General features: G+C 37.3%; 2 protein-coding genes and 1 long non-coding RNA gene across 4 annotated transcripts; 2 read left to right on the forward strand and 1 right to left on the reverse strand.

The window, feature by feature from the left end:
* Positions 1–726: 726 nt before the first annotated feature.
* LOC117619019 (65-kDa microtubule-associated protein 4) lies at positions 727–6,317 on the reverse strand. Its single transcript, XM_034348837.1, has 13 exons — positions 6,192–6,317; positions 5,265–5,357; positions 4,913–5,110; positions 4,543–4,797; positions 3,937–4,146; positions 3,677–3,832; positions 3,382–3,541; positions 2,990–3,141; positions 2,576–2,663; positions 2,152–2,225; positions 1,957–2,031; positions 1,593–1,833; positions 727–1,370 (listed from the first exon to the last, which is right to left on the reverse strand). The coding sequence occupies exons 2-13, from the start codon at positions 5,337–5,339 to the stop codon at positions 898–900; spliced, it is 2,157 nt and encodes a 718-aa protein (XP_034204728.1). The 5' UTR covers positions 5,340–5,357; positions 6,192–6,317; the 3' UTR covers positions 727–897.
* Positions 6,318–7,803: 1,486 nt separating this feature from the next.
* Positions 7,804–15,630, forward strand: LOC117619840. 2 transcript variants are annotated; one of them, XR_004584628.1, is made up of 4 exons: positions 7,804–7,868; positions 13,850–14,045; positions 14,150–14,275; positions 15,380–15,630. It is a non-coding gene; the product is annotated as an uncharacterized LOC117619840 (long non-coding RNA). The 2 variants fall into 2 exon arrangements; XR_004584627.1 differs by lacking the exon at positions 15,380–15,630 and having other exon boundaries at positions 14,150–14,915.
* Positions 10,967–13,420, forward strand: LOC117619839. Its single transcript, XM_034349884.1, has one exon. It carries the CDS (start codon positions 11,214–11,216, stop codon positions 13,140–13,142), a length of 1,929 nt encoding a protein of 642 aa, XP_034205775.1. The 5' UTR covers positions 10,967–11,213; the 3' UTR covers positions 13,143–13,420.
* Positions 15,631–15,738: the final 108 nt, after the last annotated feature.

Below are 15,738 nucleotides of genomic sequence, written 5' to 3' on the forward strand. Positions count from 1 at the left end.
CTCAAGTACAAAATGAACCTGCAACTCGTACATATATAAGAATGGTATGAAAAATTAATACCAAACAACTCAGGTACAAAATGAACCTACAACTCGTATGTTCATAAGAATGGTATGAAAACTTGATACCAAATGAACCTACAACTCTACATTCCTAAGTGTTTGTTAAAATAATATGGAAGCTTAATACCAAACGAATCGGGCACAAAACAAACCAACAACTCGTACGTTCTTAAGCATTGATTATGAAAACTTAATACCAAACAAATCGGGTACAAAACGATATAGAAATTTAATACCAAGGACACAAAACAACATACAACTCGTAAATTCATAAGCAGTGGTTAAAATGGTATGGAATTGATAAGGTGAAAATAGAGATCTTTGTACATCTCTCTGCCATACCATCCTCTACCGTTTAAAATGTCCTCCATATTATTCTCTGTGATGGTAAGGTAAAAAAAAGTGAGTCCCTTATTTGGCAATAAGCTATGATAATGTATGAAAGGGTCGCAAGACATCATTTCTTTTGAAACTAATCAAATTGCGAGGTGTCATGTTAAACTTGATTCTCTATGAAACATGGATATTATTTTGAGCCTAGTCGAATTGGACATTGAAATTATTCTCATTTCTCTCCTCACCTTCCATACAAAGTGCGTAACAACAGTTTGTTCTTGCTTGAAAAATGTAGCGAAAATGGAGCATTTTGGCTACAAGGGCATGTGGTGAAATTCAACTACTTTCTATTCAACCATCATAAGGCATGAAATACAAAGGCATCACCTTTCTATAAGGAAACATGCCTCCAGGACCCTTCAAAACATAGTGTCAAATTCTTTTCATATTGCAGACCAATAGAGTTTATTCACTTACTACTGAGTTCATACCTAATTGCTAGTTTGTCAAACTTGCATCGTGACGATACGATTTAGCATGAATGAAACCAGCTCTCACCTCCTCAAACGAGTACTCAACAGGTTGACTAGATTTCTCAACCTTGTAAGCACCAGAAGTGAAAGGTGTAGCTGGCGTTGTGGCTGTCAGCATTTGAACCGACATTGTTTTAGGAGTGAGAGGCACTGGAATTGGCATTGTCTTTGGCGTTCTATTCTCTTCATCACCGACGAATACTGGCTTGGAAGGTGTCATGATTGGCATCTCACTGAAAAGATGTGCTGCTTGCATGTTTGTCTTCTGTTGTGTCTTCTGACCCTCTTGGAAATTTGCAATGTTGACCTTAGTTGACACTTCAGATAAGACAGGAGAGAGGGGTTTCCGAATCAACGGAGAGTCCAATTCAAGAGCCTTTCCAGCACTGGATGGATGCTTCTTTACTGAATGACCAGAAATCTCTGAGATTCTCCTTCCTGCATTAAATTTATGACGACTCATAAACTGGGGCATACAATGATGTTGAATAAGTTGTGAAAAATGACTTAAAACACCTATCCAAAAAACCAGTCGCACCTACATTTTCCAATCATTGCACAATTTTAGACACCATTTTCATATAATACGAATAGTGCAAGTCTTCTTTTAAATTAAAAGAAAACAACAGCTCAAAGTTCGAAGCTAATGTTGAAAAATACCAGAGGACGGAGCGTCCACTCCACCGTATCGCTGGTGAGAGCTACTTCGATTCAGACAGTTACCCATCTTAGTAGGGCGTACAAGAGGAGTAGCTTTTTCAAAATTTTGGTTTCGAATTAATGCCCCACCAAGGGACATTTTTCTATTGGAAGCTTTCTTTCCACTCTTGGATGGACTACGCCTTGAGCCATAAAGTACTTCTTGCTCTGCTAGCACCTGCCCCTGAAATCTTTTCATATCCTAGGATAGAAAAGCAATATAAGAACTGGTTGAAGAGGAGCATGCTTTCAAATATATATATATATATATATATATATATATATTATCTAATTAAGACTCATGGAATAGGAGAAAGGTTCATACTCTCTGTCTCTGCTTTTCTTGCTCTTTCTCCTGCCTTAGGGTGCTGTACTCTGTGAGCATTGATAAAAGTTGGCCCTACACAACGCAACATATATCATGGAAAACAATTTTGATAATCAACAGAAATGTGGATACGACCAACATATGGTTGGATAAAACTTCACCAAATCAAGGTTTGACGTAGATATTGCTTACACCATCATATAAGAATTCAAGTCCTCTTTCTCTTTCCCAAGCTGTGGTTTTTGAAGTCAATGCTTCCACCAGTCCTGCTCCACATACAATTCAAAACAAAGAAACTTACAAAATAGAGCAAAGTGAAATTTTTTTTTAATTTTTTAATTTTCCATAACACATAATTGTATCTCTTGCACTGCCATACCCTTGCTGGGTCATGGTAGTAGATTAATACTAATAGCTGCATGTAAGAAATTCTCACTCCTTCCCTCTATATTGCTATGTGAGTGGGTCATGTGCCATGAAACAACTGGTATTTTGATACACGATTGGAAAGGCATACAAGATTTCAACTCAAACACATACATCATTCCTTGTCTCCAAACTGTAATTTAAATGAATCACAAACTAATTACAACAGGTCATCGAAACGAGTTTTTACCAGGAATTTTGTTCACCAGGGCACGAGCTTTCTCTGCACGTTTCAAAGTAAGATGTGCACCTCTTCCTGCATTATAGCGATTATCATCCTGAAATCCCACAATACATTGGGGTAATGATGTGAGATGGGGAAAAAATGAGCTACATCATCCATCTATCCATAAGCATTGTCCTTGCTCAAGAACTCAATACGTGATAGAGCCAAGTTAATGCATTTACAGGCATTACATGATCCTGAATCTTTCATCATTATTCCTTGTTAAAGAATTCCCCTCATGGGAAATATATGGTGAAATTAAAAAGTATTTCTTTGATTAATCTGGAAATATTTTTTTATTATAAATAAAATAGAAAGGGCAATCTCAATATGGTAGATGGAAAAACAGATTGTTCCAGAGAGAATAGAATGTTCAACCCTGTTGTACTCCTCTAGCCAGCATTCTTCTTGACATGCGGCCAACCACTTCTCAAACTTTTCTAGTATTTCTTTCCTGCTTAAAGCTTCCTCTTTAGCCCTTGTGATTTGGAGCTCAATTTGCTCCAACAGACATGCAGGGTCCACAGTTCCTGAAAAACGCTAAAAGCTAATTAGAGGTCTTTGAATTTTCTTCTGCGATTTATAAATCAAATCGTAAGACTTCCACAAGAAAGGACATTCCTTAGACATCAGAAATTTATAATTCAGTGTGCTACCAAATGACTTTGATAAGGTAGTACTTCACCGTTAATAGGATGGCATTGCTAATATTTGTCGTAGTGATAAATAAACAGAAATATCAAGGGTAATAACAAAAGAAAAGAAATTACCAGACTCTAAAGCTTCATTTGAGTATTCCATTGCACTCAATGTTTCTGTGACCATGTGCGACTGCCTGCATATCTCCTCTAGTTCCAGCCTCTTTTTCTGAAAAATCTCTTTCAGTTTACTTGATTTGAGCTGCTGCAACCTTGACACTTCTTCCTCAACCTGCAGAAAGAAAGTTCGTAAATTTAGCCAACCATATTTCGGCTCCCCACAAGAACTTTGCAACAGAATAGATAGAAAATGCAAAACAAAATATTTCCAGCTCGAAGTGCTCTAAATTAAAAATGACATACTCACTTGATTTAGAAAGTCTGTAGAAAGCATGTTAGGCTCAGTGATTTCGGATTCTGAAGCAGCTATATGCCTAGTTACATTCTGAAATTTAGTTTGCTGCTGTATGGGTGTATCCATCAGATTCCACATCTCCAAAAGGGCACTTGCATGATTTTGAAGCTATTACAAATGCAAGGGTTAGAAAGGCTAACAGAAGGTAAGAGTGATAATAAAAATATTGTGCAAAATGAAAAATACAAGAACTGCCTTACTGGCATACTTACCGTCTGCCATCTCTGTCTCTTGACCTTTCTCAGCCTTTGTATCAAATTACCCAAACTATCTACTGTGTTATTGGTTACATCTTTTTCTCCCTCAGAATCGTCCAAGGTGGGGTGGATTTCATGAATTGTGTGCTTAAAATCCATACCAAGAACCAAGCACAGTGAGTTTAGTATGTTCAGGTGGTCCATTACCAGATTCACACGGTTTCTCTGCAGGTGATATGAATAAACAAAAAAAAATAGTCAAATGGCTCTGCAACTTCATTCCGAGGAAAAAGATCCAATCACTTCACATCTGAGTTTATCATCACAAAATCATCAAGGAAGTTGTGATAGATTGCACTAGACCAAACTCAATAGAAAAATGCCTCTTATTTTTTATAATCTTCATCGTTACTCAGACACTGGTTTCCCTCAAATATTTCATCAGTACACCTCACCTAGCTTTCCCTGAATTACTACTAAATCTCAGCATAACCACTGGTTTTTTCATGAAATAGTTCAATAAACAAAAATGCAATGCAGAACTACTTCCAGCTACGCATGGATTCACCAGTAGTGACAACAAGAGTAAATGTGTTACAGAATTTAACGAGGAAACAAAACCTTCTCATCTTGATAGTCAAGCAACTGTCTACGCAGTTCTTCTAGCCTCTTCAAGGACAAGTCGGTCTCTTCCACCACCATTTTGTACAGACTATCCTCTGTAAATCTGCATATTTGAATCGAGATTTTCTGTAATTGATCTAAGACAACAAAGAATTCGTCCCTTCTTTCAACCTCCCGCATCTTCATGTCCCCCAGTTGTGGGATAATGGTTTCAAGCTTTTTCTTCAAACTTCCACTGGCATTTTGATCAAACTGTGGACAAGAAAAAAGATGTAAAGGTCCCCAACCAACTCAAATTTCTTCTTCGAAACAGAAAAAAGAGAGCAGAAATGCACAGGATCATGTCTTTAGTCTAGAGAAGACTTACATGTGGTGGTTGTTCACCCAATGCAGAACATATGTCTACAAGCTCTGCTTCATAACTAGCAATTTCTTGCTGCAGTAGAGCTTTACACTTTTTGGCGTCATCAACTTTGGTCCTAAATACCTCCATACACTCTTGTTCGATCGTTAGAATCATTGTATCCCTTTCGACATCAGGCACTCCAACTTCATCCCATATTTTCTGATTTCAAAAACATCAAAGTGAAGAAAAACACAAAAATAGAAATTCTACCATCCTGAATACCAAATAATGTCTAACAAAGTTGAACTTGAAAAACAAGAGAAGCATAAAATGTTATTCATAATTAAATTATTATCAAGGGAATATGGAAAACCTGCAGTTCCTGCAGCAAAAACTCAAACTTTGTTTCCAAATGCACAAACTGATTACTGCTACGCTGATTGAACATGGTGAAGCAGCAACCTCACTGTAAATGGCAAAAAATTATGAGAATTCACAGCCAAACTAACAGGTTTCTAATCAATCATTCAGTTATAAAAAGAAGAAAAATCCGGAAAACAAATACAAAATAAAATTACAGGACCTATTGAGTGCTTTTTGCAGCTTTCAAATGACCAAAAACACATTAACATTTGACAAGGGTGTTCAGAATCCAATCCAATCCAATCCCATTTAATCGGTTCAATGACGGATCTCTAAATTCAAAAACCTACATGATTAGTTCAAATGACGGTTTTCTTCGTGAGTAAATCCAATGTAGTTGGTTTCCAATCTTCTTTGGTCTTACAGACACTTGAAATTATAGAAATTATGAGTAAATCGTTTGATAAAATTTAGTTTGGCACATTGTATAACCAATAGATTTTTCTTCAGCAACCAATCTTCATTGACACACCAAAAAATAACATCTTCATTTCACGTCTAATTACAATTACATCATAACTTTTAATTGAAAATTTATGAAAATTCAAAACAGCGCGCATAAACAGATAAGCATAAAATGACATGTAATAAGCCCAGAAACTCAAATGACACGTCAACACAACTGACAGATAAGCCAGCACAAAGACAAATAGTAAGAACGAGTGACAATTTTCCATCCATCTTTTGTTTGTTTCCCGAGAAACTACCAAAAATAGAAATACATAGAATCCAATTACAACTTTTGCTTCAAAAAAAAGAAACGAAAATACAAATTAAGTCAATGCACTGAATTTGAGGGAGTGGAGTGTTGACAAGTCATGCATTTTCCCAGCCAGTTTTCTGGGGAAACAAACAGAGCACAAGGAAGAAAACGGACCTTACCGCTGTGGAACTTTCCAGTCGGTCAGATAAGATTTGAGAATGGCTCCAAGAAAATGCAAATGCGAAGCCCTAACAAGTGTGAAGCGTTCGTCTGAGTGTAACGCTTGAATTTTTGGCTGAGAGCGCGAGTTTCGCGTGCGAGAGAAGGAAGGAACGGAGCGTTATATTGGGAAGAGCAAAAGCAAATGGTAGGGTCTGGTTTCTAGACGTCGTCGTTTCGTGTTGTCCCGGCTGACGTGGCGTAACGGAGGATGTACTGATTGAAGAGGAGCGTTGGGGGACTGATTAAAAGGTTGTGGATTTGATCATTTGATTGATGGTATTGCTGCTGTCTTCGTTAGTGGGATTGCATGGGATTCGTGGAACTAAATTTGGGCCCAAAAAGGAGTATATTTGAATTTCAAATTTTACAATTATTACATGGCTTTGCTGCAAATTTTTATTTATTAATTAAAAACGAAGAAAAAGAAAAAAGTCACTCGAACTTGATATTTCTTTTGACATTGAAATAAGAAATACTACTTTTATTATATCGTAATTGCATCAAATTTAAATCATAACTTCCATTTATATTTCTCTATTTCAAAACTTTATCCAATTTGTAATGGAAAATCTAGTAGCATATTGTGTCTTTCTAATAACTGGTCCCAAAAAATTTGACTTGTACTGAAAGGCACACGTAGATAAATTTCAAAATGTTGTTTTTAAAAATATTCAAACACCCGATTTTGAGACTCTGGTGAAACTTGGAACTCGGACTTTAGAGTCAAGACATGGGTCATAAACTCCAAGCCTGATTTGAGATTCGAGAATCATGACCGTAGACCAAGCACCCTAACTCTAGACAACGGATCTAGACCCAATATTTAACACTCATAACCGAGCCAAAAACTTGAGAACAAGAGTCGGGATACCAAAACTACGACTCAATACTCTCCGACCAAACTCCATACCACATACCATGGACCCATAACCTAAACATTTTCATATCTTTTTGGAACGAAAACCATTTTTGTATTTAATACCAAGAGTGTTGTTAAATATTGAAAATATTGATAATACAATCCATACTACAATCTCAAGACATCAATCATTAATAACGCATATGCGGGTTAAGTCAGTTGGTCATAACAATGAGCCCACCTTATTGTAAATCTCCCTTATAAATTAGATTAATTTAGAATAGCATAAACTATCGCTTATGTATAATAGAATAAAAAAATCATTAATAACCGTTGAAGACAAACCAATATGAGCTACTTAGTTAAGTTTTAGCGCACACAAAATAAAATTTTATAACAAAACCAAACTAACCGCAATTTATAATTCGGTGGCCAATTTGGCTTCTTTAGAAACATAGGAAGAAGAAAAAAAAAAATCTAACGGCAAAGTGACTTGAGGACGGAAGGGCACGTGCTTCGTCCTCTAGATTTTTCTCGCAAGAAATGTTTAAAGAAAATTACCTAAATACCTTAGAAACCCTAATAGCTCATCATTTTGTTTTCCTTTCCTATATATATGTATTTCCTTTTCTCACTTTCAAAACAAGTAGACCTTTCGGCTTTTCTAGATTTTCGCTCAATCTATCGCTGTCTGATTTTCAGATCTATGAATCTCTCACTCCCGAATTTTTTTCTCCACCCTCTCATAGCTTCGATCTCACTAAGAAAAGGTACGAAACTTCGAATTGTATACAGTATTTGAATGAATGATTTCATTAAATTAGATTTATTGAGGATTATTTATATACAATAATTGAATCTATATTGATTGTGTATAGATCTAGTGATTGTTTTTCCTTAGTTTGAGTTGCATATATTTGTTAGATTGGAATGTGGTGGATGATTTGAGATTTGCTTCAATTTTGTTTGAATATTTGTTTTTGAAATTTGAGTTGACTTGAGTGTTACTACGTGAAGTGCTTTGTTATAAGTATATTACAAACAACATTTTATGTTTTTTGCATATTTGTGCTTTTGTGACCTTCAAATCTTATTTGTGTTTTTTTTTTCAAACACTACATGTGGGATTTTGGCACTTGTATGCTAAAACTCACCCTAAATAAGGATTTGAAATTCTATTTGGTTCATGATTTGATTGTGATTGAATTTTACTTGTTAAAAATTAGGAATTTTATGTGCAAATTAGGTAAAAAGTGGAATTTATAAAATTACAACAAAGCGTTTCACCATAAATTAGAGGGAACGAAGGACATTTTAGATTTGGAATAATGGTGGATTGCTTGGGTAATTGTCATTCTAACTTGATACTTGTTTCAACATTGAAATTAGTTCACAAATTAAACTTTTCGGGAATGAAATTCCCATGTCTGATCACACGAGATGGGAATAGAGGGTGTTCATTCCCATGTTTGGGAATGCTAGGAATAGAAAATGTCATTTTCTCACATTCTCATGTTTGGTTTGTGTAGTGTTACGAATGAAAAGTTGTTTAGGGCTTGTTTGGGAATGATTTTGGATAGGCCAATAATCACTTATATGGAGAAAATTCTCTATATAATCATTCCCATGTGTTTCTCCATAAAATCACTTAAAGTGATTATATATGAAGTACATTGGAGATGATTCTCCCCAAATGTGATTATGACCTATCTAGAATCACTACCAAACGAGCCCTTAGTTTTCCAACAATACCCTTGATTTTTTATTATTAAAATTTATTAATATGAAAAACATTTAACGGTAAAAAAATAGTATTTAAAAATAGTACTGTTATTTCCATCCCTATCATATTTCTCCACGCACCTTATCTTTAAAATTTTAAAGACAAATTTACCCCTTTATAAAATGATTTTTAAAAACTAGAAAAAAAAACCTCAACTCATAACCCGCCAATTCTTTAAAAATAATTTTAAATTTTAAAACTAAAAATAAAAATCTCGTAGTCCAACAACTCCTCTCTCCCTCTCTCACCCCAGCCACCTTCTCTGACCCACCTCTCTCCCTCTTCTTTTTTCTCTATTTCCTTCTTGTACAGCAGAGCCACCCTTATTTCAATTCAAAATATTAAATTCACAAAATCTTGAAATTCACTTCATCATTAGTTTATCCCATTCAACAATACAAACAACTCCAAATTCTTTAAATTTAAAAAAAAAAAAAAAAACCAATTCAGTTCATCATAAACTCATCCAATTTCACATCCCAAACAAACCCAAATGCCCCTTTTGGTTTGCAAAAAAAATTTGATGGAAAATAATTTCTCATGTCTTTCCCAAAGGATGAGAAATGGAAGATTCATTTAACATGTTTGGTAATGCTGGGAAAGTAATAAGGAAAAACCACTTTATTTCCTTTCACATATTTGGTTTGCATAGGAATATAAACCAAAGTTTGTTTAATTTTCCAATTATACCCACATGAAATCATATAAAAAAAATTATGCATTTAATGCTATATTGTAATTCTAAATTGTTATTGAGGACAAAATGGTCATGAAAAATATGCATTTAATGTTGGCTCATTTTCCCAAACTTTCCCATGAGGAAGGAAAATAGAACCCAATGGGGGAGGAAGGTTTCACTTTCCCCCATACTTTCTCATGTGTCAGCCAACCATTTCTCATGCATGGACTTATCAAACATAAGAAAGTAATTGATTTCCCATTCTCAAGCCTCACATGAACCAAACGGGGCCAAAGATAATGGATAAAAATTTAGAGCAATTATTTAGAAGCAAATTCAAGGTTAGTGGCAGACATGCCTATACATCCCAGGCCTTGTGAACCCAACTTGATCCTTCGCATTCCTCTTGCCATTTGCATCCGTAATTTTGTGTGTTGTCGCTACCTTGGGGCAAGTGGCCTTGTAGCTACAAGGAAAATTGAGAGAGTTCTCTAAAGATTGGGAAGGGGCTAGGTGAATGTTGGGTGTTTGTTGGCTATGGGGAGGAGCCTAATGAACCCTTTGTGTTTCAATTAATAATTAAAAGGTATTTTAGGAATATTGTTGAGTGAAAAGATAGGATTGTGTTTTTTCAAATTTACATGATGGGTGAGAAATGGGTGGGAAAATAGGACAGAGAGGGTGAAAATAACAACACTCTTTAAAAATTATAACATGGTTAAGTTAGTCCTAAAAATTGCATTAAATACTTCCCCAAGTGGGGGAAAAAAGTTTCCCAAGGTAAGCATGAGAAGTTCATCATACCCATGAGTTAGATATTGTATTGTATTTACCAAACATGAGAGTGCAATTTTATATCAATTTCCAAGCTCATAAAACTTTAAACAAACGGCTTCGTGATATACTCATTGTGAGCCAATTAAATTAAAATTTTGAAGAAATTTGGTTTGAATACATTGTTCTCTTATCAATTTGTATTACTTCGAGTTGCACAAAGTCGTTGTCCTAAATCTTCATATCAACATGACACATAATGAGTAAAGGATCAAAGCAACCATTGCAGAAGAAACCCCTTAAGCTTTCACAATGCTAAGCCAAGAGGTACCAACATTTTCCCTCTCTCTCATCTTGCTTGCGTTGTAGCTCAATCCTTGTTTTGTTTGTCTCTTGGTGTGTGAAGTCGGTTTACTAAAATCAAGAACCAAAAAAGCCTTCAAACACTGAAACTACTCTGAAGAATTAAAGAAAAATACAATTCAACAACACAGAGAAGACAAACCAATCAACGTAATAAATATTTAAACTTCAAAAAGAACCCAAAAATTTAAATTTTAAAAAAAGGAAAAAAAAAAGACGAAAAAGTAGGAGAGAGAGAGATAGAGAGAGAGAGAGAGAGAGAGAGATAGAGAGAGAGACAGTGAGGCATATAGAGGGGTCCTGGGGATGAGACTTTGAGGAGACAAACCCCTCTGTGCCCCCAAATTTGTCAGGAAAGAGAAAAACAACCCAAAACATCACCAAAATCAACAACAACAAAACCTTTCCGAAGAAAAAAAGAAAAAAAAGAAAAACAAAGAGAAGCAAAAAAACATTAGAGAGGAGGAGAGAGTAAAATAGTATTTGTCCTCTTCTTCTTCTTCTTCAATCAATCCCATGAATCCTCACAAGACAGAAGATCTCTTCCACCATCATTTCCATCACCACCATCACCACCACCATGATCTGGGGCCACCACCTTCCCAGATCATGCAATCTCCGCCGTCGATTTCCCTCAACCCCGACGACGTCGTCCTCGACGACCCCGTCTTTCCCCCTCTTCCCGAAATCGACCTCTTCCGCTCATCCTCCTCCTCCCCTTCTCACTCCTCCGACGAAAACGACGACGTCCCAAACCCTAACCCCAACCGCCCCGACCCCAATTCCGACCCGAAATCCCAACCCTTTTACATCTCCCCGGAGCCCCACATCTCGACCCAGTTCTACACCTTCAACCCGGAGTCCCATTCCCTCATGATCAAGTGCCTTATCGAGGGCCGCCTCGCCAACCCGGCCGAGATCCGGGCCGCCACGCCTCGACCCGTTCTCAAGTCCTGGCGGGTCGTCTGGAAGGACCGCAACGAGGACACCGCTTACGTCACCGCATGGAAGCGCATCCAGGATAAGCTCGCCGCCCATGTCGACCAAAACGGTAACGAATTCTTGTGTTTCAAGAACAACAACCAGCAATTTGTTTCGCACATTAATCAGTGGCAGGACATTGTTATGAGTTTTCATAGCGACACTGACTTGAAACACTTGGCGTTGAAGGAAACCATTGATAGAATTAAGCAGGTTTGGACTGTAGGTGCTAAGTTTTATGGCATTCCTGAGAGTTACATTAGGGTTTGTGTTGCTGCTTGCCCTGTGTGCTCCTCGGAGAATTCGGGCCTCTCCGGGAGGAGCAAAAGGCGGCGTTTTGAGTATACTGAGTCCTTTGATGTGCCTGCTAAAGAGGTGCCCACTAGGCTTCAGCAATTGGCTGCTAAGCATAAGGTGGTGTTGTGTATAAGGCAGAAGTATATTAGGTACAAGCCCTTTATGGCTGAGGTTAAGGACTATGCTTGTCATAGGGCAGGGGAGCCTGCAGCTAAGAAGTCGAAGATTTTGAAGAGGGAGCCCTATGCTTCTAAAAGGTGTGGCTGCGGGTTTCGAATTAGGGCCATTGTTCCAATTGCGAATTACAATGAGAAGGACAAGACTTTTGTGTATCAGGAAGAGGGGATGGCGGTGTTTAAGCTGTATGCTGTGCATTCAGGGCATGAGCCAGGTCCGTTGGATGGGAATGCAAGGATTATGCATCGAGTTGTGGGGCACAAAGGTGGGCTTTTGATGGATCAGGATACTGTGTACGGTGTGAGTGAGGAATTGGACAATGATGGGTTTGGGCTGTTGGGGAAGGACGAAGGGGACATGCAGTTTTTGGTTTTGCAGCAGGTGCAGGAATTGAGAGCTGAAGTTGGGCAGTTGGAAGAGAAAATTGTGAAATTGCCGCAAGAGCTTTTGGGTTCAGTGTCTCGGGATTTGTTTGATCTTGTGAATAAAGTTAGACAAATAGGAGAGGAGACTTCGAAGCCAATGGATTTGCTACCAGACAAGACGCTTGCAGATGATATTTTGGTCGGGGATAACGATTTGGCACATTGGAGTGATCACCATCACGAACGTTTATATGGAGATGGCAAGGACGCTGATTTGATCGAGGATGATGAAGACAGTTTTGGGCGAACTCTTGGGGATGCTGTCCCCTGGGAACAGCTGAGGGCAGACTGTAGGAGTCCGAAGGATCTGATAGGTGACCCTTGCAAGCCAGAAAAGTGGTTGAGATGCAGTGACTTTGATGAGAAGAGCATCCTTAATTGCGAGGATACTAAACTAACCAAGTCCTTAAGACATGATGAGGGTATAGCAGGAGATGTAGGTCTTGTTGGTATACAGGTTGATAGCTTCTATCAAGGGAGTTCTAAATGGTTTGATTCTCCTTGTGGATTGGACCCAGGTGCAGATTGTGGGGATAGTGCATTCAGGAATGGGGAGATTGTTTAGTCTCTTGAAGAACTGGTTAAGCCTTTCTAACATAGTTATGGGTGTATATTGTCCCTTTCTCAAGCCGGAAGTGGGTTGTACATGTATGTATACAGAAGATTGGAGCCTCAAACAGACTTGTAGGTTCCTTTACCTTGTGTTGCTTGTAAAGTATAGCCAATTGGGCTTCTCTGCACATAACTTATTCAGAACTATTTGTTAACCATGTTCTGGGCATTCAGAATTTTCAGATTGGTTCGTTTTTACAATGCATATCGGCTTTTGTTGAAGTTTCTCTATACCCTGTGTAATCGTTTTTCAACTTCTGTTATGGGATTTTTTGCTTTTTGCAATGTGCCTTGGCTTTCTCTTTTTTGGTGCTTCTTTGTAGTCCCCTAAATTCTGAAAGAACTCTACATACTGCACCTGTATGTTCCACGCATTTAAACACTCACACTTTGTGCAAGTTTGCTAATTTGTGTGATTTATTATGAAGGTTATACAGCTGTAATTTCCTTGTATCAAATTGTATGGAAGATATAGGTGCTCGCTTCTGTGATGTATCAAGTATACTGACAATTTTGCAACTTTGTGGTTTTCAATCCGAAATTTCATATATTTTGTGGAATGGTTTGAATATATTCTGGAACTTGTTTAGTGCTGGAAAGTGGTTCTGCATGCTTCTTGATCATTTAAATGGTGTTCTTTTTGTTTGCTGATTTTGTCAGGTATTTACATACATACCTTTTTATTACTCCCTTTGTATGCATCACATATCTGTATCTGCTAATTGCCCCATGGATGATGGCCCTCAGTTTCTGATGGTCCACTGTGCCTCCATATAGGAAATGGGAAACTTAGTGAATCTACCAGGTTACCTATTCTCAAATAGACAAATCATACATGAAAATCTTGATATGATTGGTAAGAGAGAACTTGAATTTTCTTGCCCCACCTTTTGTTTGCGAATTGGTTATACAGTGACATTCCATGCATTCCTTATCTGCCTCTGTTCTATGGTTTGCTAGTATATGAGGATTTGAAGATGTTGGTCTTTGAGAGAGTTAAGTGATAGCTGCTTATGAAGAGAGGCTTTTGTCCTAGCTATGATCCTGGAGATTTATAGTGCAGATATTGAGTTCCTATGCAAATAGGTATGTTTATCACTTCTTGTAGGTTCCATATTTGGTTATTATCTTTCCTTTTTGTCCTGTGTTAGAAATTAGAATGTGGGATTGGCTACACATGCTCTGCCAAGTTACATAGATAACATGTTGGCAACCAGAATGAGTTCGCCTTTGTGGCTTGGCATCTATAGAAAGATGAAACTTTGACTATTAAAATCATCATACATGAATATCTAGAGTAACAGGTTAGCTGTTCTGGAATTACCAGTAAGTTTTTATTTGGTTAGGGCAACACTTCTCTGTTTTTCTGGGCATGTTGAATGGCAGGTGATTTCATTTGCTACCAGAAATTTTGCCACAATTTGAGTGGACTGGTCTGGACTGGACTGGACTGGGACTATGCTGCCATCATTGTCCTTTCTATAAATATTTATTTATTTGGTCAACAATGGTTTTCTTGAAGAAACTTTGAATACCTTGTTTTTAGCAAAATTTTCAGTGAGCAGGTTAAAGAAAGGTGAAGGTAAGTTACTAATGGTAATTAAATATTAGGGTGCACATGGGATGAGCTCTGCAACTTCATGCGTTTTGAAATATATCTTTGTTTGTGTATAGATTTGGGCCACCACGTATGCAAACATGCTAAAGGTTGTAATGGTTGAACAGAGCTCTGCAAAACCTTTTTATTTTGGTAATGTATTTTGTATGGGGCATTGACAGTCAAGGTAGAACCTGCTTTTATGCGTAACTTTTGCTAGCTCAGTCGTCCACTCGTGCGTTTCAAATTTTTCTGTCGATGAAGAAGTTTATGCGTGTGTGTGAAATCTGACTGTTGTTTCAAATTTGACTGTCGACGAAGCGGTTTACTTGTGGATGTCAAATCTGACTGTTGATGGATTGTGAACCAACGTATGTCAAATCTGACTGTTGATGGATTGTGAACCCTAAAAGCATCTTGAGAATCATATCAATTTTTATTATTATTTAAAGATTGGCATAGATTAATGTTGGGTTATAATCTAATTGCTGTCTTGTCATCGACGAAGACAGCTGGTTTTGATGGTTTTTGGGGTTTGACTGACGATGACTCTGAGTTGATGTTGCCAACATTTTATTTAGTCTTGGATGCAGGATTAAGTGCGTGATGTTTATACATGGTGGCCTTGACTTCAAAGCAGGTTGAATTCTAGTTGGTATGAAGAGATATATGCGAAGGTAAATTCCTGTTTCTGTGGATTTGACACTCTGATTCGATCTTCATAGTCAACATTTGAGGTTTGCCTCACTTTTAATGGCTCAATAAGAGGATTTCAATTTTTTAGTCATCAATAAACCTCACAATTTTATTTATCATTTCGTTTACAACATAACCCAAAACTCAACAATCCATATAACAAAACCCAAAACCAAGTCCATAGATTCTATCCATCCCAATACATAACCCAAAACTAAGTCAATAAATTCTATTCATCCCAATACCCAACCCTTTG

The sequence above is a fragment of the Prunus dulcis genome, chromosome 2 (assembly GCF_902201215.1).
Source record: "Prunus dulcis chromosome 2, ALMONDv2, whole genome shotgun sequence".
NCBI classification, from domain to species: domain Eukaryota; kingdom Viridiplantae; phylum Streptophyta; class Magnoliopsida; order Rosales; family Rosaceae; genus Prunus; species Prunus dulcis.

Bases quoted from the DNA above. Each gene is read 5' to 3' on its own strand.
- LOC117619019 (XM_034348837.1), bottom strand. From the start codon at position 5,339: ATGTTCAATCAGCGTAGCAGTAATCAGTTTGTGCATTTGGAAACAAAG. The intron at 3,142-3,381 runs GTAATTTCTTTT...AGCGTTTTTCAG, and splicing joins AAATGAAGCTTTAGAGTCTG to GAACTGTGGACCCTGCATGT. The intron at 2,032-2,151 runs GTAAGCAATATC...TGCGTTGTGTAG, and splicing joins TTGAATTCTTATATGATGGT to GGCCAACTTTTATCAATGCT.
- LOC117619839 (XM_034349884.1), top strand. From the start codon at position 11,214: ATGAATCCTCACAAGACAGAAGATCTCTTCCACCATCATTTCCATCAC.